Source organism: Dermochelys coriacea, chromosome 11, assembly GCF_009764565.3.
Source record: "Dermochelys coriacea isolate rDerCor1 chromosome 11, rDerCor1.pri.v4, whole genome shotgun sequence".
Taxonomy (NCBI): domain Eukaryota; kingdom Metazoa; phylum Chordata; order Testudines; family Dermochelyidae; genus Dermochelys; species Dermochelys coriacea.
The window spans coordinates 47,155,000-47,177,587 of NC_050078.2; the positions used below are offsets into that span (position 1 = coordinate 47,155,000).

Here is a 22,588-nt window from a genome sequence, read left to right on the forward strand (position 1 = left end):
GTTGAGCTATGATCAATTTTCCAAAACAAGGTGATTTAATTTTCAATATGATCATCTCTTGGACATGCCCTAATCTACTTGCGCTACATGATGACATCTTCATCATCTGGACCCATGGAAAGAAGCTCTTGAGGAATTCCACCATGATTTCACAATTTCCATCCCACCATCACCTCAGCCTGTATCAGTCCACACAAGAGATCCACTTCCTGGACACTACGGTGCTAATAAGCGATGGTCACATAAACACCCACCCTATATCGGAAACCTAACTGACCGCTATTCCTACCTACATGCCTCTAGCTTTCATCCAGATCATACCACTCGATCCATTGTCCTACAGCCAGCGCTACGATATAACCGCATTTGCTCCAACCCCTCATACAGAGACAAACACCTACAAGATCGCTATCATGCATTCCGTACAACTACAATACCCACCTGCTGAAGTGAAGAAACAGATTGACAGAGCCAGAAGAGTACCCAGAAGTCACCTACTACAGACAGGCCCAACAAAGAAACACAGAACGCCATTAGCCATCACCTTCAGCCCCCAACTAAACCTCTCCAACGCATCATCAAGGATCTACAACCTATCCTGAAGGACGACCCATCACTCTCACAGATCTTGGGAGACAGACCAGTCCTTGCTTATACAGCACCCCCCAATCTGAAGCAATTACTCACCACAACCACACACCACACAACAGAACCACTAACCCAGGAACCTATCCTTGCAACAAAGCCCGTTGCCAAGCTGTCCACATATCTATTCAGGGGATACCATCATAGGGCCTAATCACATCAGCCGCACTATCAGAGGGCTCGTTCACACTGCGCATCTACCAATGTGATATATGCATCATGTGCCAGCATGCCCCTCTGGCCATGTACATTGGCCAAACTGGACAGTCTCTACGTAAAAGAATGATGGACGCAAGTCAGACGTCAAGAGTTGTAACATTCAAAGACCAGTTGGAGAACACTTCGGTCTCTCTGGTCACTCGATCACAGACCTAAGAGTGGCTATACTTCAACAAAAAAGCTTCAAAAACAGACTCCAACGAGAGACTGCTGAGTTGGAATTGATTTGCGGGCTGGATACAGTTAACTTGGGCTTGAGTGGAGACTGGGAGTGGATGGGTCATTGCACAGGGTGAAACTATTTCCCCATGGTATTTCTCCCTCCCACCCCACCCCCCACTGTTCCTCTGATATTCTTGTTAACTGCTGGAATTAGCCTACCTTGCTTGTCACCATGAAAGGTTTTCCTCCTTTCCCCCCCTGCTGCTGGTGATGGCTTATCTTAAGTGATCACTCTCCTTACAGTGTGTATGATAAACCCATTGTTTCATGTTCTCTGTGTGTGTGTATATAAATCTCTCCTCTGTTTTTTCCACCAAATGCATCCGATGAAGTGAGCTGTAGCTCACGAAAGCTTATGCTCTAATAAATTTGTTAGTCTCTAAGGTGCCACAAGTACTCCTTTTCTTTTTGCAGCACTGTTGCACCACAATACCTTAAGACCTGGATTATTCTAGTGCACCAAGAGAAGCTGTGTAATTTAGATATAAAGAAAGATATAAAAGTTGGCTGGATGCAGCAGGACAACAGGTGCCAAATAAGAGTTTTTACAACTTCCTTGTACTGGGGTGTATAGATTTTTTTTTTTTTTTGTGGAAAGTAGCAGCAGCACTTCTTGCCTATTTTGATGCCACTGTTTCTGGGTTTGTGGCCATTGTTTGCTGGATTAGAGTTTTTGTGGGACTGTGCTGCTAGGTCTGGAAGTTTAAGGGGCAGTAAGAGCAGTTAAACATCTTCTCTATTTACATATTTTTAATTTAAGGGCTGGGGGCCCAAGAAATTGGCTGGATCCAGAAGGACTGGATTTTTGAGGCACTCCGGTGCTGGGCCACACTAGGGCCCGGATTTTGCTGCAAAGAAAGACTGAACATGTTACCAATTGAGGCAGTGGGATTTGTGCTGGGGACAAAACCTGCCAGGATTTAGCTTTCACTCAGACTTGACATGCTGTACGTTAAGGCACTATATTATTCACACTCAACCAATTCCAGTGTCCAAATAAATACATTTACTCCTGAGTGACCTGCCTCTTTCCACCGCAGGTTCAGTGACTATCCCTATAAACAGCAGTGAGCAAGAGAGGGGACGCCAGCAAAAGCAGAGCAAGTCAGTTTCCTTGCTTTGGCGAGGCCCCAGCAAGATTTTGCACACTTATGCATGGTGGCACTGAAGTAATTTCAGGATCTCAGGCTCTCCCTCCCGTAGTGGCTGCTCGGGAGTTGCAAGTTTGCGAAAAAGGTATTTGTTTGGGCGAAGGGGGGACGGGACCAGCCACGAGTAAGACACACAAGCAAGGTCCAGGCTGCCAATGCCAACTTGGGGGCTGCACAGGGACCAACTCTTTGTCCTTGGCCAGGCCGGGAGAACGCACGCACCCTGCAAAGGTAGAGGAGCGAGAGAGCGTGCGCGCACCCCAGCCCAGAGGGGGGCGCGCTCTACCAGCCAGGGAGCGAGCGCCCATTCCCCCGCCCCCGTGTCGTTTGGAACTTTGCTGACTGCAACATTCTCAATCCGAACGTAGCGACACAAGAGGGCGGAGGCGATAGAACGCTCGGCTCTTCCCCGTTCCATCCGGCCTCCTTCTCCCGAGGGGAAGATCGCGTTCTCTCTCTCCCCTCTTACCCCCTGCCCCGCCGCGGGAGCCCGCTTTGCAGAAAGGGGGCACGCCAGCGCCACCCTCCGGCCACCGAGCCGCACTGCACGCTCCCCCCGTCTCTCCCCCCTGCTCCGACTCTCAATGTTCCACACTGCCCGGCCACAGAGCCTCCTCTGCTGCTTTATATCCCCCCGGCTTCCTCCAGCCCCTCCACCGATACTGTATCCCCTTCCCTCCCCCCCTCCATCCCTCCCCTCCGACCTAACACCGGGACAGGACGGCTGCGAAGGTAAAGGAGAAGCGGGTTAGGTGGCTGCAGCAGGAGCCTGGGCGAGCTTGGTGGGGGGAGGAGGAGAAGGAGGAGGCGCGGGGGCGGGGGGGGGGAAGGTTGGTAGAGGGAGCTTTGTTCTTGTTTTCAGCGCTTGCTGCCTGTCGGTGGCCGGGAGAGAGAGGAGCCGGGACTGAGTTCACGCCTCACTTGGTGCACACACACCATGCTGATCCTGGAGAGCCTCCTACCATAACAACCCCTCCGTACCCTCCTCGCTGGAAGCTCGATCTCTCCCCACAAAGCCAACGGGGGCGGGAGGAAGGGGAGTGTGTGTGTGTGTGTGTGTGTGTGCGCGCAAAGCTGCATTTCAGCCCTGCTGCAATTTCCTACTAGGAGCTTCATTTTCTTTTTCAGCACCCCCCACCCCTTATTTGGGTGCCTCCCGCGTATATCTATATAATTTTTCCCCCTAAAAATGTCGGTCTGTTTTGTACAAAGTGATCAAGAATCGGTGGCGTTCAGAGCTTTGCATAAGGTGCAGTTTTAATTATGCTTCTTTCCCCCTCCAGGAGCTTTGTGGTGGTCAAATGCAATTCTTGCTCCTAGCCATGTAAATAACCGAGGCTTCTGCTTTCTGAGTTGTTATAAATGTACGGTGTTTAAAAAAAAAAAAAATCACTCCTCCTCCTCCTCCTCCTCCTCACGGCCCTTTAAATACAAAGAGACAGAGTGAGTGTAAATTTCAATCTGAAATCAGCAGGAGTGTTATTGGCCATATATTGTCTCAGAGAGAGGGGGTGGTCTGGCTGCTTGGACCCTGTACAATACTCTGCTCCAGGGTAAATAATTACAGGGTATTAGTGACTTTTTAAAAAACATTTTCAGCTAGGTCTGTGTCATAAGTTATTAATGCTCATTGCCTGAAGGACCCTGCTAAAATCCCTGTCTCATGGCTTTGAACAAAGTAGACAATTGATATGTTGTCTAAGGTATGGGAAAAAATGTGAATGGCTTTAAAAAACTGGAGAGCTCTATATTTTAAAAAAAAGGGTAAATATTATGTTGTAACTGTCAAACTATAACCTAAAGTGAACTCTGCTTTTCCCTCCTCCCCTCTCTTTTCCTCCCCACAAAAGTTCACCACCATGTCCAGTGACAGGCAAAGGTCAGATGATGAAAGTCCAAGTACCAGCAGTGGTAGTTCAGATGCAGATCAGAGGGACCCACCAGCACCAGAACCTGAAGAGCAAGAAGAAAGAAAACCTTCTGCAACCCAGCAGAAGAAAAATACCAAACTATCCAGCAAAACTACTGCTAAGCTATCCACTAGTGCTAAAAGGTAATAACTATAAGAAGTGGTTGTAAAACATTCTATCAGTGTTTTTTTAACTATAATATTTGCACTTCATTTTTAAGACAGATGGATTCTTGCAAAGCTGTGTTAGGGAGTAATTTACTTAATTACAAACTTTTTTGAGTTAAGAGGCTGTCATTCAATAGTTTCAATAATGAGATTGTTAGTAAGCTAACCATTAAATAAACTTGTCACATTTCTTTGGAAGAGACACTAAAGAACTTTATAACTTTAAAAATTAAAATATTGGCTTCTAAAAGCTTTTATTCGCCAACATGAATTTTATCCTTGCAAGTAGTATGAGAACTACAAACCTTTTTTTCACCTGAGTTCAAAGGCTTAGCCTTTCTTCTTTATTTGTGTAGAGTACCATCCTTCTGGTGTATTTCAAAAGATTGTGTGTCCTGTTGACAATCAGTGCTATTGAATATAAAAATATTTACAGAAACTTAACTGGTGCAAAAATAGATGGGTTTGGGATTGTACTTATAACTAACTTTTCATGCCCACATTCAGTATATCCTTTATATAAAGTAACCTAATGTCAGGTTTCAGAGTAGCAGCCGTGTTAGTCTGTATTCGCAAAAAGAAAAGGAGTACTTGTGGCACCTTAGAGGCTAACAAACAGATTTATTTGCGCATAAGCTTTTGTGAGCTACAGCTCACTTCATCGGATGCATTCAGTGGAAAAGTGAGCTGTAGCTCACGAAAGCTTATGCTCAAATAAATTTGTTAGTCGCTACGGTGCCACAAGTACTTCTTTTCTTTTTGCTAATATAATGTGTTATTCTGCAGTTCTTACTTGGGAAAAAACTACTAACTTCAATAGGACATTTGCCTTAATAGGGCCTGCAGAATCAGACTCTGGAGATTAATATATAGCCTCTACCTTTTAAGTGTCAAACTTCACAAACCTCTTGTAGTCTATTTGATAAATATCTGTATTTACATATAAAATTTCTGTCAGACTGGCTTTCAGTAAGTATTTTCTTTAACTTTAGTCATTTGAAACAGGCGGACTTTAAATCCCTTGATCTGCTGTGGTCTTTTGAGATAACACACAATTTACTAATCCTTTCCCTTAAATTCACTTTTCCTTAGGAATACATATTACAGTATGGCCAATAGCAAATAGATCTGAAGAGTAACAGTGGAAAAATGATTTTTTAATTTTAGAGTCAGTTCTCTATTGAACAACTTTTATGCCGTGCTTATTCAGCATGGACACTGTAGCTCAAACTTTCATAAAGACCTCAGGAGTTTTATATTCCAGTTCAGTAAATACTCCTTGAAATGTTAAAGTGTTATCCATAGGTAAAATACTACCTGTATTTTCCATGATTTTTGTACTTTGTAAAGAAAGAGAGGTCTAAAATAGGAATATCTAAGGTAGATACTTTAGATCAGGCCTGGTCTACACTTGAAACTGAGGTCAACCTAGGTACATTGTTCAGGGGCCAGGCTGTGAAACATTTTGTACCATATGACATAATTAGGTTGACCTAACCCTTACTGTAGATGCAGCTAGGTAAGTGGGAGAACTCCATCGACCCAGCTATCTCCTCTTGAGGGGGTGGATTTACTATAAGTGACAGAAAACCCCCTTTGTTGCTATAATACGTGTGTACACTACAGCAATTTTGCTTGACACACTACAGCTGTACCATTTGTCATGTGGACATACCCTCAGTAAAGAAGCTAAAGTATTTGATTATTTTTATAACTTGTAGTATAATATGTTTAAGATAATGCTTCTGTCAGCCCTTTTGAAAAGCTTGAGATGTATTCTACAGAAAATCTCACCACTGAATTTTTCAGTGTGACTTTATTTTCCTTAATCATGATGGGGTCTGATTCCACATATCTTGAGTAGTTCTGAGTCATCTAATTGAACTTAATAGGACTATTCCTGAAAGGTCTTTCAGGATCAGGTTTTGTTTATCTCATTTAAATTGGAATCAATAGCATATTGACAGCTGTTCAGTCTTATTTTTATGGGCCTACTTTTCTAAAAAAGTAAGTATCTCTTGGTTTACAGATAATTAGCAGCAAGAAACAAAATTTCTTTAGTCTTAGAAGTAATTTAATACATACCTTTTAAACCAGGCATATTTTTCTGGATAACTTGTTTAATTGGCAAAAAGTTTAGAAAATATTCTGGATATTATTAGCACTTCTATAACTGCTATCAAAGGAGACAGTGAAACTATCATGGATTATTTCTGATTATGATAATGATTTATTTTACTAATATTATATAAAAACAGCAAAAATACTGTATTATCTTGGGAGAGGAGTGTGTGTACGGAAGCAAAGTTGATTCTCCAAGAATTATTCCAGTAATAAAAGCAGCTTGGGAAATTTATAGATTTACTATTTAAATACTGTATGAAGTAGCAGGTAAAATATTGTCAAAAACATCTACTTATTAACGATATAGCTTATTAATTCAGCCTCAGTTACAGCTCTGTTGCACTGGTTTAAAGTCATTGTCAAATATAGTCCCCCCCCCTTCCCTCATTTGCATATAAGCTTGAAAAGAAAATCTCTCTGGTAAAAAGCATTTAGATATGGATAATAGTCACTTTTATGAGTACTTGTGGGGTATTTCTACCTATCTCAGGTGTAAATGTTCTGTTTATTTACTGTATCAAGTAAGAAAAAGCTGCAAAGTTTCTCTGTTATGGGATTTGGGTTATGCCTCTGAGAACAAAGAGGAAGCAGCCATGTTAGCATTACTGAAGGCACAGCCAATCTTGCATTTAACTGCATGGTGGTAGAGGGCAGTGTAATTCCTGATTTATTCTATAGACTATCTCAAATGCTTTGTGTCTGTTCTCATTTCACCCACAGAATTCAGAAGGAGTTAGCTGAAATAACCCTTGATCCTCCTCCTAACTGCAGGTATGTAACCACTTTTTAAATTGTGGACGGTGATAGATGTGTAGAGATGTTTGCTCAGCAGAACAGACAAGCAGTTATTTAATGTTTGTAAATGGACAACTATAATATAAACATCGTGTAAGGTAAATTGAACAATTGTCAGGGAACATTTGATAACGTATCACAAAGTTTGGATTTTCAAGTACATGTAGTAGTTGTCTCATTGAGATTGATATGAATGGTAGAGTTGTTCAGTAGATTTTTCTGTAGAGGTTCATTGCGTATTTTAAAGTCAGTGTTATATAAACTTCCAAATGTACTAAAGCTTTGAAGTTATTGCCTGTACACAATTTTAACTTACCTTTTGAGTGCTGAGATATATGAAAGTGACGATGCTCTAAAATTTAGGTAAATAACTATGTGAGATCTATTTTTTTACATTTCTCATCTTATTACAGTGAAGTGGTTTAGAATGAAGCTGAAGTATTACATTTAAAGTTTCTATCTGTTGGCCAGAGATTGTATTGTCTTGGTATATGGTATTTTAAGGAAATTCCCTAGTGGAGTGGGAGACTATTGGTAGTTTTAGAAAATGAAATTAGAGTGTATAAAAGATTAGTGATTTATGCAGTCTTAAAGAAAATTAAGACTAGTGTGGTGCACAATCCATAAGAAACTTAAACAGTAACATAATTGACTAAACTAACTCTTTATCTTTAAAACTTGCTGAAAAATTATGAACTGCGGTGCATATTTATTGTAAGAAAAGATTTCTTGACTTGTTCTTCTTGACTGCAAGCTTCCAATGTTGAAATCTGTAATAAATCTTCTTAGGTTTAAATAAGATACCTTTCTATTATACATATTTCAGCAGGCTGTCTGTGCATAAAGTGTACTTAGTTTAACGGATACTGTACAATGCTGGCATTGTTCATATGTGAGAATACTGCAAATGTTCTGGAGTTTTATTTGGCTTTTTTGGTATAGTGAGTAGTTGGAAGACTTTGGTAAAAGGAGTTTTTACAACTCAGTAAAGATGTATTTTTTCATATTTTTATCTGGATGACTGGGATTTATCACAACTTTGTTGTTTTGTTTGACTTTTACAGTACGGGTATCTTATCTGGAGAGGTTCATGCCATGGATGCCCTGTAATAGTTTGATGTATACGTGTGTATGGTCACTATCTTCCCTGATCAAAGCAGTATGGCTCTCCAGTTCTACATCGCCTTCATGTTAGAGCTGTCAGAGACCAAAAGGTGGCATGGTATGGGAGAAAGGGTATTCCAAGGAAATAAGCCAGAGGTGCTTCACTTTTTACTTTCAAAGCGTGTCTTGCTCGTTACCCATTTTGGGCACATTATGTTACAAATGACTTTCAGAAGGAGATATTTACCCTCTGCTGTAACATCTGATACAAGCATATTTAACCTCTGGGAAAATTTGCTCCTCTGGTATCAGTTTAATTATATCTACATAAATAAAGTCTTCAGGGTAGACATGACCAACCAAAGCACGGGGACCATTGTTAAGAACTAGGAAAAAAACAAACAAAAAAAGTCTAAAATTATTTGATTTCTGTGAGAGTGCGTGGAAAAAATATTTTTGGCCAGTGAAGAAATCTATCATTCTATTCCTGTGTGCCTCATATGTATTACATTTAAAGAGGAATTGCAGCATTTTCCTCAGTGGAATTTTTGGCAAGTACCTTCCACCTTGTGTAAGATCAGCAATATATGTGAAAAAGACCTTGGCATCCCACTTTAGATGAGTCAGATTTTTGGGATGAACAATATGGGCAGAGAATTCCATTGACTCCAGGAGAACCATAGATTGGAACTCAAAACAGAGGGTTTTATTTATTCATTTTATTTATTTTATGGAAAGCTTTTAATAGGAAATGAACGCAGCGTTTTGTAGCATGTAGAATAGTGAAGCGGAAGACATCATATACCTTCTTATAGCATAGATTTGGCAGCAGAAACTGACACAGCAGGTGCATGATATACCTCAATTGCTCTGCGTGCAATAAGTGACAAAATGCTATATCACCTCTTACATATTTGAGGGAAATGTAATTTCTTGGAGATGGTAAAAACAATGTCAGTTAGTTTTAGGCTCATAGTATAGGTTAAATGTGTGTTTAAAAAATTAGAAAGCTTTGCTATTCATTAAAAATGTCCAGAAGAAGTTTCTTAATGTTAATGAAGAGTGTTTTTTTTCAATTTGACCATAAATGTGCCTGTTTTATTTGCAACCATAATGTTGCAGGATCACAGCAGCACATAATACAAAATTGAATGGTAACAAAAATGACTCATTGTACAAGCAGAAATGCATAAATGGTAAAAATAAATTAGATGTGTAATATTCCTTAGTTCTAATAAGGTGATAGTACTACATGAAAGAAAAAGTATTACTGTTTAACAGGATGCAGTACAAGGGTTGAATGGTATTTATCCATTGTGTAATGTATTTTGTGTAACGTATTAACAATTTTGGTAAAAACTGTTGGGGATAATACATCATGGAATAATGTTTACTTGCTGCTCAATAACTATAAGCATGGTACTGTACAAACTGCTTTCCATGCCATTTAAAACATGTAGCTCATGTTAAGTGTAATTGTATTAGCTGATGAATATTCTGTGTTCAGCAGACACTTGCGGGTCTCAGTAAGTAAATCTGGTCTGCATTTACTGGCCTAAATGTATCCATTTGTTACAGCTCTGTCAGGAGTACAGGGCTACAGTCAGGGTGATGGCTTTAGGTATCAGCACATCAGCCATTGAGCTGCATATGTCTGTCTGATTTTGCACAAACCGGAATAGGCTTTTGTTCCATTTGTAGCATTGGGTAAAAAAAAGTTACTTAAGTACAAAATATGAAATGCACAAAAATTACAAATTAAAAAAAAAGCTTAAGAAAACTAGCCCTTTGTAGCTAGACTCATATCTGACTGGTGGGTAGACCTCAATTCACGAACAAGGAAAGTGTGGATTTCCCCTGGCTGTTTAAACCTTCCCACAGCCACATCTACAGCATCTGTTTTGTAAACATGCTAAAGTCCTAAGTGAGATCCACATTGCTTGAATGCTCAGGATTGCCCTTTGGTTTCTATTTAAGGTACTTGGTAAAGGCTGTATGCTGCTAAATCATGTCACACTCTGAACTTCTCTGACTTGAGTAGGATTTTCCCCAAGTGCAATGATGGCATGATAGGGCCTCAGAAATCTATGTTAAAATAAATTTAAGATTCAGATTTAAATAACAAAAGCAAGGAAATTAAGTGCCACTTTATCCTTAAGACCTCTCTTGTGTCTAAAGACAGGAGTCTTGGATGAATGATTCAAAGATGTACTGTATTACTAGGACACAGAGGAAGACTGAAGACAGAGAACCTTAATGCCAAATTTTCTTGCTTTTGTTGGCTTAACTCAGTACCTTACCGTTTGATACAGTGTGTTTTATTTAATGTCTTTTGTGCATTTCACACTATAAAGCAAGGCTTACAAAGGTCCTTCTTACCCCATTGCATCTAGGCAGCTCTTTTTCAAACCATGGTCAAATGCTCAAACATGCTTCAAGGTATAGAAGTGTGCCAAATTTCACCTTTATAGATTTTCAGAATAGTATTACAAGATTCTTTTTCACATAATGTATTGTAAATCCATGCTGCCGAGATTTACTTATAGGTTTGATGCATGTCTGAAATAACTTTTTAGTGCATAGCATAAAGCTATTCTAGAATGGAAGTCACCATTCCTTAGTTAAAGCTGCACCTGAGCCTGCAATTCTGAGATGTGCCGCTCAGAAGCTGCGGCTGAAAGAGAATGGGGGAAAGTTGGCTTTGTGTCACTGTTGCACTTTCTGGATTCTTGCTATTTCTTGGCACAACTTAGAGCAGTTCCTAGGATGCTGTAAATTTCAGCAACTTCCCAGGATTGCTGATGAGCTGCTCTGCTGGTCCAGAATAGCTGGAGTGCACATTTTCCTGTTTCTTTTCTTCTCCAGCTTTCCATTCCAAAATTAATCAGGGCTTGTCTATGGAAGAAAGTTGCACCAGTTTAACCTAACGTCTGAATTTAAACAGATTTAGTTATACTGGTGAAAGTGTAACCCATGCCTGCTTGGTGTGGCACTCTTTCCCCTGTCTAGTGGCACCTAGCCCAGCTAGAGACTGAGTCTGCTACAACATTAGCTAGCAAAAGAGATGGTCCCAGGTTCAATCCTGCCCACCAGCGACTGGAGTCTGTTGGCATTACACAAAGCCTATGTTGCCACATTTATTTCAGTTTAACAGTGGTCGTTTTTTTTGGTTTAGCTTCAGTTGACTGGCAACAGAAAACAAGAGTGTCCACCGCAAGGACTTGCCCTAGTGTAACTAAATGGGTTTAAAAACAGATTGAATTTAAACAGGTGCAACTTAAACATGTAGACCAAGCTGTAGTCTCAGAACTCTGCACTGCTTTTCTAACATAGTCTTCACACCCAATGCTAACAAATTTTTCCAGACACCTGATAGCTAGAGGCCTAAACGTACTAGGCAAAGACTGCAAATGGAAGAGTCCAAGGACAATGCGTAAATAAGACAGTCAGCTCCTCCCTTCCCAGTTGTTGGGAAATTCTCACCAAGATGCTGTCCCTGTAATCTGCTGAAGGCTCCATCTTTTGTATCAGCCTCTGGCTATTAGACAACAGATTAAATCTGAAACCTCATCTCTCAGACTGCTGGACAGGAGTAAGAACGTTTTCCTTCCGCATCTGTTCTCACAGTGCTGTTGCTTTTGCTGCTGCAGAAGTGGGCATGAGGTGGGGGGAGCTCTGCTCCTGTACCTTTCCCTAAATGTGTTGGCTGAGGAAGTTGGATAGTGGGTCTACTATCCTGTGCAACCTTGATTTTTCACCTCTTTGGATAGCTCTGGTGCCCATGTCATAGCTTCCCAAGCAATAGTAGAATAAAATTTCTTTGTTTCACTGATGTCCACATTTTTCTGAGTGCCAACAGTTTTCACTCAGCAGCTTGGGAAAGCTCTAAGTAACAGCAGCGGCACTGGAGCAGTCTTTCTGCAAGTTTGGGAAGACAGCACAGCAATGGTTAACACAATTTAGATTTGGAGGATTTTCTTTGCAACGGTAGGTTTGGAAATTTAAATGAAAGGTCTGAGTTTGTAAAAGCTGTTGGACACTCACAGAGAAAATTCCAACTCATCACAGATACAAATAGATTTTTCAAGCCCAATATATTGAGATTTGTTTGTTCCAATAACCGTTTCTTGATACAAGAACGGTAATAGACTGCAACAAAAGCTGCCCTTAACCCTGCTTAAACTTGCAACAAAATTCATCATTTGTGAGCTTCATTTTAAATTATCACTGTGCAGAAATGCTTTGAGGTTTTCCCAAGCTTTGTTTTTAAATAAAGCTTTTCCTTTATGATTACTTCATTACTCATAAGTCCCTTGAAATAAGCTCTTACACGCAGATTTTCAGTTATGTTGCTTGTATAATTAGCTTTAAATTAGTTTATAAACCTCATATTTTAAAACATGAAGGATTTTTGCAAAGGAAATTTACATATGGTCTCTGCCTTCATCTGGTTGATTTGAGTGATATGTAATTTGTACCTGTGAACATCGGTGAGTCTACAATAAAATAACAGCAGCCTACTCAGTTTACAGTTTATCATGTGTCTATAAACAGGGGAGTTGCATGCCAAAGACTGCCTTTGGCCCATACGATACAATTAGTAACAAGAGACTTGGTTTTTGTTATATTACCTTGTCTAATGCTAGTACTGTAGCATGCATTGCAGTACAGTGCAGCAGGATTCTGGCATTTCCAAGTATTTCAGCCTCTGGGTAGTAGGTGACTTTCAGTATTTCAGTACCACAACCTCTCAGGCACCCTCTGTTAGGGCTTTAAAACTTGCCAGTGTACTACTACTTTGTCCATGTGGTGAGCCAATGAGTACATCCCATCCTGAATTGTGTGATCAGAAGGGAGCGGAATGCTGGCTCCAGGATTATTCTGTTCTGTCCTTATCAGAGGGCTCAACTCTGGGAGAGAGTGAGATCTACCAGGAATTCTCATGGAGCTTCACAGAGGAATGCTTCTTGTGTGCCATTGTGGCTCTATGCCACTCAGTTCAATGGGACCTTACTGGTATGACAGGTTATACAAGTGTTAAAGTACAAAAGGTATCTGTGAAAGGTAAGATCCACCGACAGTAGGGCAATACACTGTTTGGGTTTGTTCCCCTCAGTGCATTTTTCAGCAGAATCCATTTCTGATCTGTTAGCACAATGCCACCACCACTAGCCCTCCTTCTGACTTTTGGCTTAGGGAGACATTGCCAGGGTCCTTTTACCCCCATTGATGGTTGGCAGCTGTAGTGGCCCTTTAGAGCTGTTTGTAGTCTCCTAAGACTGGGGTGTGTGGGCAAAGGTGGCTACAAGCCACCTTTCTGCTCAACCTCAGGTCAGGATCTGGCCCTATACAATTTTCACTAATATCTTCTGTACGAGCCTTAAATACCAGTAGTCCTGGTGCCTTGACTAAAACAAGTAGGGTTCTTAAAGCTAAAAATGTTCTTGATATTTATCTTAAACTTAACCTGCTTGTCCTACCATCTTCACAGGCTATGAATAAAATTTTTCCTTCATGTGTATTATCTTGAAGCTGTTTATTGACTGTGATCTGATCCCCCCCAAGTCATCTTGTTTCTCAGTAAATCCCTCCGTCTCTCCTCCTATGTCTTATCCTCCAGTATCATTTTTGTTTTTCTACTTCGTTTTTTCTTTAGTTTACCACTGAGAGCAGAGCGAGCATTCTCGGTGCAGGCACATCAAGACTCTGTAAAGCAGCACCAGTACTTCCCTAGGTTTACGAGTGTTTGAATATGGAAGGGAGTTATACCATAGAATAACACTGTCTTTTGTGGGGGGGAGGGGGTTGTGGTTTCACACTACAAGCTAATTTAGTTATTACCCATTATCCTTCACCATCCTTTTCAGACTGCTACTTTCTAGATACAGTAGCTGTCCTTTAATTTTGCCTTTAAGTTGTTTATTTCCTCTGATTGGCAAAAGCCTTCACGTTTGTATGGATTACATTTTGTTCGATACCACTTGGCACTGGAAATCTGCACTGTAACATTAAACAGCTCCCAGTATAGAGAGGAGTTGGTTAGGCCATGTAAGAATGTGTAATGGGAAGATCCACAAAAATGTCTGTGCTGGGGTTAGGGATCCTCTGTGGTGGGGGGAACAAAAGCAAAGGAATAGCAGCCAAAAATGAACACAGTATCAGTTACACAATGCTTTGCATCCACAAGGAAGACTTGCTTACCACTGTTTAAAAAAAAAAAAAAAAGACACCCTTCGTGTAATTATTGTACTAATTGGGCACCAGAAACACAAAGATATGAAGCAGAGCTTTCAGTATGGCTCTGTGGATATATATTTGCACGTTATTTCCAACACTATATTTCTGGATACATTCTTACCAAAAACCTTTTGCTGCTGTAAATGTGACAGTTTAAGGAGAGGGGTCATAAATTCCACAAAACATTCTTATTCAAACAAATGTTTAAATACTTGTAGCATTGGTCCAGCTCTAATGATAGACTATCAGTTCTATCTGAGATTCTTTCTTCATCATTAATCTCTTCAGAAGGTAAATCAATGGGTTGCAACTATTTAAAGATATATTTATCTAATGATAACCTTAATTTAGCTCTAATAGCTACTTCTATCAAGAAATTTCTTGTGTTTAGTTCTTTTTTCTTAGAACAAGGACTCAATTTTGGAGGATTAGACTAAACCAATGAAGAATGACATCATTTAGTGCAGCAATCACAAATCAAATACGTTTGCCGATTTGTACTAACTGCCTGATTCTGTTAGCTTACTTTGTGAGTAGTCAATGGGAGTACTTAAGCAGTAAGGTGTAAAACACAATCAGGATCTGAGGAAGGAGTACCAGTAAATATGTAATCTATAGCAAAAGTGTGTTATTATTTAATGGATTTTTGATAAACTGGAGAGTGGAAGTTGGCTCCAAAATATATCAGTAAGAACCACCCACATCATGTTCTCAGCAATACAGTTTTTTGTTAAAGAATTATTCATTCTCTTGAATAAATGTATTCAGTATAAAAACGTCCTAGTCTTTTTCCACTTACATTTTCTTCTGTGCAGAGGTTTGGTAACTTCAACTATTTTTCAAAATCCTTTTCTGAGCAGTTTATTCTTTTTCCTGTACTTTTGTGTTTAGTTTAGCACTTTGCAAGGTATAGAACAAGATCCTGCAAAGCGTTTTGTACATGATTAACTCCACTCATGTGAGTAGTCCTAATTAAACTAGACTGAAGAAATATAAAATCCAGCAGAACTAGTTATGGAAGTAAAGCTTCATAGGTTATAGATTCCAAGACTGGAAGCGACCATTGTGATCTAATTTGACCTCCTGTATAACACAGGCCATAGACCTTCCCCAAAATAATTCCTACGGCAGATTTTTTAGAAGATCCATTCTTGATTTAAAAAGTTGTCAGTGATAGAGAATCCACCATGACCATTGGTAAATTGTGCCAATGGTTAATTACTCTTGGTTAAAAATTTACACCTTATTTCCAGTCTGAATTTGCCTATCTTCAACTTTCAGCCATTGGATCATTTTGTATAATTTTCTGCTTGATTACCACTCATTAAATATTTGTTCTTCACATAGGTTCTTATTAACTGTAATCAAGACACTCTTTCTCTTTGTTAAGGTAAATAGATACATACATGTTTGCAGGATTGGTCCCTTATTATGTAAGCAGCATCCACGGTTTCCCTTTTATATATGCTCTGAAATAGAGCTATAATTTAGTCAAATGCTTTATAAAGCTGGTGCCAATCTTCATAGATATTAGCATCTAAATTGAAGAAATGAATAAAAATCCTCTTTATGATAAACTTGTATCTACTCTGGAGCTGCGTAAATCATTTCACACACTTCTTCCCCAAGGACAGGTTGAAGAAGACTGACCTCCTGTCTGTTCGTTTGGAAACCCTAAATAAAAATAAAATAAATAAATTTATCCCCAATAAAAAATCTGTTTAAACTATCTAGTCTTATTTTGTTTGATAAGATTTGTAAAATTTAAATAAATGTGCTCTCAGCATTAAAAATGTCAGCTTCTCAAGTACTCATTTAATAGTTTACATAAAGGCCCTTCAGACACCATAATAATGCTGATTAATGTAGTCCTTGTGTATATTTTACACCCAAGTTGCATATTAATCAGCATCAGCAGTCTTTCACACGTATTGCTTAACAAACAGTATGTATGGTAAGGTCTGAGCACACTGAATGCATCTCCATCAGATTGTTTTGTCTGTGCATCTCAGTTCAGAGAGTTGGAGTTGCCTCTTCCTGTCACTTAAGGCTTTCTGTACATGGGAACATTTAGGATAATTAATCTGAATTAACTGAAGGTGTGAACTTGAAGTGCCTTAGTTAAACTTCATTGAACCCCTGTGTAGACACTCCCATTCAGAATTAAAGTGGCCTTAATTCCTTTTATTTTAAGGCCACTTCAGTTGTGAATGAAAGCCTCCACACAGGTGTTTAATGCAGTTTAACTAAACTACTTTAAATTCACACTTAGTTAATTTGGATTAATTTGCTTGAGTATCCCCATGTAGACAAATCCCCAGTTTATTTTCTGATTCAGGCCTGAGCTGGAACCATTCTTTGATTATATATTATGTCTTATAGTACATAAGGGACTGACCAAACCTTCTTTAAGGATCTTCTAAATAGAATCATAGAATATCAGTGTTGGAAGGGACCTCAGGTGGTCATCTAGTCCAACCCCCTGCTCAAAGCAGGACCAATTCCCCAAAACTAAATCATCCCAGCTAGGGCTTTGTCAAGCCTGACCTTGAAAACCTCTAAGGAAGGAGATTCCATCACATCCCTCGGTAACCTATTTCAGTGCTTCACTAGAGATCGTGAAGAATATTTTCATTGTGTTTAGCATTTAAATGAGTACATCAAAGGAACAAAGTGTTACTCTCTGAACCTTTCTATAACAACAACATTTATTAACACATCTGTAACATAATCATTCAGCAACAATACTAAGACCTGTAATTTAAAAGTGACCTCAAAAATTATTCAAATACATACTCCAGTCCTTACATCACACAATGGAACGGCATGCAGCAAATCTCTTTGCACAGATTCCAAGGCCAGAAGAGACCACTGTGATCCTCTAGTCTGACCTCCTGTATAATACAGGCCAAAGAACTTACCCTGAATAATTCCTGCATTTCCCATTAAGAGCTTAAGCAACCAAATGGGTTGCTTCTGGGAAATTTTGACCTTTGTTCCTTTTTGCCTTTTTTTTTTGCATGGAGGGACTGGGCCCAGTCCTACATTCCTTGTACACACAAAATTGATTGGATTAGCATCGTAGAGTAAAATATGTCTCCACTGTATAGCTATCTTGAGTGCCAGCAGCACTTGAGTTTCAAACCCAAACCTCCTGATGGGCCAGCCACCTCGAGTTTACAGTGCCACTAAACTTGAGCTAAAGATTTGGGACAGGAACTGAGTTAGGGGCAACACTCAATGTGTATCTCAAGCTCATCCTGCAGTGAAGATGAAAAGTCCTGAGACATCAGTGAGACTCTGCATGGACACAAGGGCCACCCATCCAGATCAGATTGCAGGATGAGGGCCTTATTCAGGTTTCTGAATTATCCCTTGGGGGAGAATATAGCTCCAATTTCAGTGAGGAGAGTCCCATGGAGAATCATCCCACAGGAGGGAAGCAGTAGAATTCAGAGAAGATTCCCCACCAGGTGAGAATGTTAAAATAGATTAAGTTGTGGCTGGTATGTATATTTTTTTTAAAAAATCCGCCACTGTATGTATACAACCGTTTTCCCATTCATTTTCTGCTTTCCTATATGGTGACCTATAGCACAGGTTTGCTATTTTCCTCTCTATAATCTACAGTAATCAATGGGAAAATGTTTACTTTTGTTTGCATTTTAAACAGAATTTAGATTTTAAATGCTTTGAGAAAAACATGAATCTGAATAAGTATATTATAATTAGTAGTACTATGAAAGGAGACAGATTCATTTCTGTCTGCTGACATTTCTCATTGGGAATCAGCTATTACCATACCTTCTGTTTAAGCAAAGGGTGATTATCTAGTGTTCTTCTCTTCATCTCCATGCAGACTTTCATACAGGTTGCAGTATACAGTAGGAGGTTAAGATATGTATACTAAATTACACAATCCAACAAACCCTCAGTACACAAAACCCACTTTGATTTCTGTGGTTGGAGCTCTGTGCACAGAGGGCTTGCTTGAATGATTTCCAGCTTTATTTTCCATCTAAAGGAAAAGTGAAGATGAGGTCTTTGTTACTAGAATAGAATCCATCTACAGTGAAAAAAGTAACCAATGCTATATTCCCATGAAACTGAATTTAGGTGAATGCAACCTGCTTTATGCCAAATACAGTTTCTGAGGGGTACGCAATTTCTCATATGAAAGGAAAAATACTGTAGTATATAAGACTATGCAGGCAAAAGCTCTTGGGCAGTAAACATTACAGGGAAAGCTTAACATTAAAGTACAGGCATAGTACATGACTACAAACAATTCTCTTTGCCAGAAAAGTAGTTTTCTTCCAACTGTGTACATAGAAATATATGGTTGTTATTGTAGTGTCCAATGTCACCCTCCTCATCTCGTCTCCAAGTCTTTAATGTGGCATTTATAGTATTTTGAGGGTATAAAATAGTAACATGACTGATTTTTTTTCAAGTGAATTTCAGCTGCAGAAAGCGCTAGTTAATAGTCTGTCTGATTTGGTTAATATTTAAAGTCAGAGTCCAAATTCATTGCTGGCATAAGAGTTTCTCAGTGGAATTGCATCCAACAACACCAGCTGTTAATTTGGCCTCAAGTGTGGTAATTGAATTTTGCATCTAAGAGGTAGATTGCTGAAAGGGAGCAAAGCAGAAAAATAGCACTGTTTCATTTATACATGTGAGAAATACAAAAGCAGAAATGTCATATAAAGTATTACTGCTAACACAAAATACATCAAAATTCAAATAAAGCAATTAGTCGCTGGAAAAAGTAAATTTTAGAATAAAATTCTTTAAGGAAGTTGTTCTCTTTAAAATGTTTTGTTTGTTTATGCTTCATTGTTTGTACTTTTTCCAGATTAGCATAATTATCAGTTCTAGTCATTTTTGCCATTTGACAATCACTGTGCTCCTTAGCAATAAAAAAGAAATGTAATAGGAATTAGGGTCTTACCTGCTCCAGAGAAGAAGGCAGAGTTGCTAGTTGTAAATAGCCCCTGTAGGCCTGCAGCTAGCTGGTTCTGCCAAATATAAAGGGCCAACCTCCCACAAAGCATGCTGGGAAAACATCCCTATAAGAAGGCAAACCTGCTGTGGTAGGAGTCAAGTAATTTAAAAAAAAAAAAAAAAAAAAAAAAAGGGGGGGGGGGGATTCTGGTGTGTATTAAACTTGTTGTATTGCAAAATATTTTTCTTCGACAGCAATGTAATATGGCAATAGGCTGTTTATATTAATGATGCATCACAATATTTCTTAGTTAAATTGGGCTCTCAGTGAATTATTGCTTTTAAGTTTGCAAAAGAATAAAATGGAGGTTTTTTTTTTTAAATAGGTCATTCATTCCCCAGTAGATTCTAACTGTTGTAAAGTAGATTAAATCTGGGACATATACTTTGGGGGGGTGGTTCTTTTCATGTTGTACCTTCTGTGTCTGAGAACATGTAAAACTAGACCTTGATCCTGCAAGCCTATATGTATGGCTGAATGCCTGCACAAAGGGTGACCCTCCTGGAGGGTGCAAGGATTAAACTCTGTGTATGAGCTTACAGGATTGGGGCGGTACTTACTTTTTGTCTACCAAATATAAGACCATTCCCAATATTAAGAGTTCTTTAAATGTATTAAGGCATATAAACCACTAGAATTTACTTTTTCTGACTCTCTTTAACATACAAAATACATCTATCTTGCCCTTTCTTTTTCTAGCAGTTTCAATTAAAACATTTTAAATACATTTTAGTCTTCTCCTTCTGCTGCATTTATGTTGCAATAAAGAAGCTCCATGCAGGAGCGTCACAGAGGGATCAGCATTTCTGTTAGTTCTTTAATCGTTGGGGAATGTTATTTAGATCCCATATAAACTATCTTTTATTTTAGAAGCCTAAATTTTCAAAATCCCCTACCAATGGTTTCCTTTATCCTATGGTGAGTCTTCCTGTGGCTAAAAAGTGGCAGTGGCATACCGTGTGATGCATGCAAAGATCTGCTGCTAAATGTTTGGGTACAGGTCCTCATGAGAAGATGTCTGTGGGTCCCAGATACTCTGCAATAAGTTGGACCTGAATTCTGCAGCTATATCCCTTCATGTTATAGTGTAATGCCAACAGACCCCGTCGTCAGTGGGTTGGATTGAACCTGGGACCTCTGGAGCTTAGTGCATGAGCCTCTACCGCATGGGCTAAAAGCCACCTGCCTATTAGCTAAGGCCGTAGTGCAGGTTCATTTCATCTCTCTAAGTGGTCTCATTGCCACTAGATGGGACAGAATACCACACCCAGAAGGTGTGTGGGTTACAATAGCACTGCAAGGAGGCTGATGGAAAGATCTGCTGGAGTTTCATTTAAATGTTTTTAAAATGTATTACTTCAATATGTAAATGATTAATGCAATCTGTACACTTCATATGTCTTGATATTAGATTCGATTTACTCTATGCCATGCCTACATTGTGCAGGAGATTTTGTACTGACAAACATAGAAAAGTTGTTTGGGGAAGCAGAAGCTCTTGGACAGTTTAGATTTTGGTACATAGGGAGGCATGGCAAGTAGTTGGGGATGGGGAAGTGGGGGCGGGACAGGCATCTTACCTGGATGTTTCAACTAAATGGTAAGCAAGTGAAATTGACATTTAAACTGCCGCTTTGTGGTTTCCAATTTAACACACTGAAGTGAAGGTGTTAGCAATTCACATCTGAGTTTTTTTTTCAGACTTTCTGCAGACTCATGTAGACAGCATTGCATCAGTTTGTACTTGGCTCACGTTTTTAGCCTGTCTTCACAAATATGTGGGCTAGAAGCCTACAAACACAAATTAAATCTTTCAATCTGGAACACAGTTCTGAGGCAGAGTGTGGATGTTGTGCTAGATTCTTTGGCTGCTGAATTCTTGGGAAGGTGGTGATACCCTGTCATTGAACACCTATGTGCAGAACTCACCACTGAAATACATTGAGGCTGGAGAATAAAAAAGGACAACAGGATACATCTCTACGCTGGTAAATCAGTTATTGTATAGGAGATTATCCATACTTCAGAAATTGTTTTAAATTGGGGTGTTTCAATCAATGGAGGAGTTTGACTCCCTCCCACACCATCAGATATCCCTTAGAGCATGAACAAGGCTCTTCTATCCATGTCTATCCTGGGTTACTTTTTTGTATATTTTCTATGTTGTTAAGGGAGGAATCGAACTGGAGTGCCAATGAGAAGCGCAGTCAGGAAAGTAACAAATACTTTCCTCAGGGATTGTATTTTCTAAAGGGACAACCAACTTAATTCTCAATTATTGAGGGACAATCTCCACTCATTGATATACTTTGCTTTTCACAACCAAATCTCTGTACAACTTTTCATGAGTGATGTACCCAAGTATCGGATTCTAATATCTAAACTTTATTGTTAAATCTATTCATCTAAATTTGGGTTATTCCTGATTATGTATTCTGTGTATCATATGACTTTTAAAAACTAACTTTGTGTTTGTGCATAACCTAAGCACTGTACCCAGATGTACAGACACTCTTTTCCCAACCTGTGTATTGTATAATTTTTTTAACATTAGCGTTAATAACATTTTTTAATCTAAATTTTAAAGGATTACTACTTACTGGGCAGAATTGTAATGCAGGGTTAGGATAATGCTCTGCTTTGTTTCCTTAGCTGTTACACTACTTTTAGCCAAAATAGATTCCAAACTTGCATCTGCATTAGTAGCCTTATATCAGTATTTGCAATAGTTAATATTGTCTTTAACTTTACTGCTGCAACAGGCATTTTTAGATTTTTGAACATGGAAGACTAAGCATTTTCTGATTCAGGTACCAAATAATAGAATGCATGATCTGAGTCTTCAGAATTGGGCTCTGCCTTCACTTGTTTTGGTATGGGTGAAGGAAGGGTGACAGTAAGTTTTCCTACTTCTATACATGAAATAAGCTGGCTAGCTCCCATTTAAAATCCTCCTGAAAAGCCAACTAATCTGGGAAACCTTCCAGCTACAGTGGTCACCCACCT

The 22,588-nt window shown here is 39.3% G+C and overlaps 1 protein-coding gene across 5 annotated transcripts in view; it reads left to right on the top strand.

Moving 5' to 3' along the window:
* Nucleotides 1–2,187: 2,187 nt before the first annotated feature.
* The window catches only part of UBE2E3 (ubiquitin conjugating enzyme E2 E3), an 83,472-nt gene continuing 63,071 nt past the window's right edge, over nucleotides 2,188–22,588 (top strand). The window contains exons 1-3 of one of the 5 annotated variants that reach the window (XM_043505429.1): nucleotides 2,188–2,322; nucleotides 4,088–4,290; nucleotides 7,159–7,209. In XM_043505429.1, the coding sequence (XP_043361364.1) occupies nucleotides 4,097–4,290; nucleotides 7,159–7,209 (245 nt within the window). In that variant the 5' untranslated portion in view covers nucleotides 2,188–2,322; nucleotides 4,088–4,096. Of the gene's footprint in view, nucleotides 2,323–2,588; nucleotides 2,970–3,048; nucleotides 3,941–4,087; nucleotides 4,291–7,158; nucleotides 7,210–22,588 lie in introns of those variants that run through there. The other 4 variants (XM_038422433.2, XM_038422432.2, XM_043505428.1 and 1 more) reach the window with 4 other exon arrangements.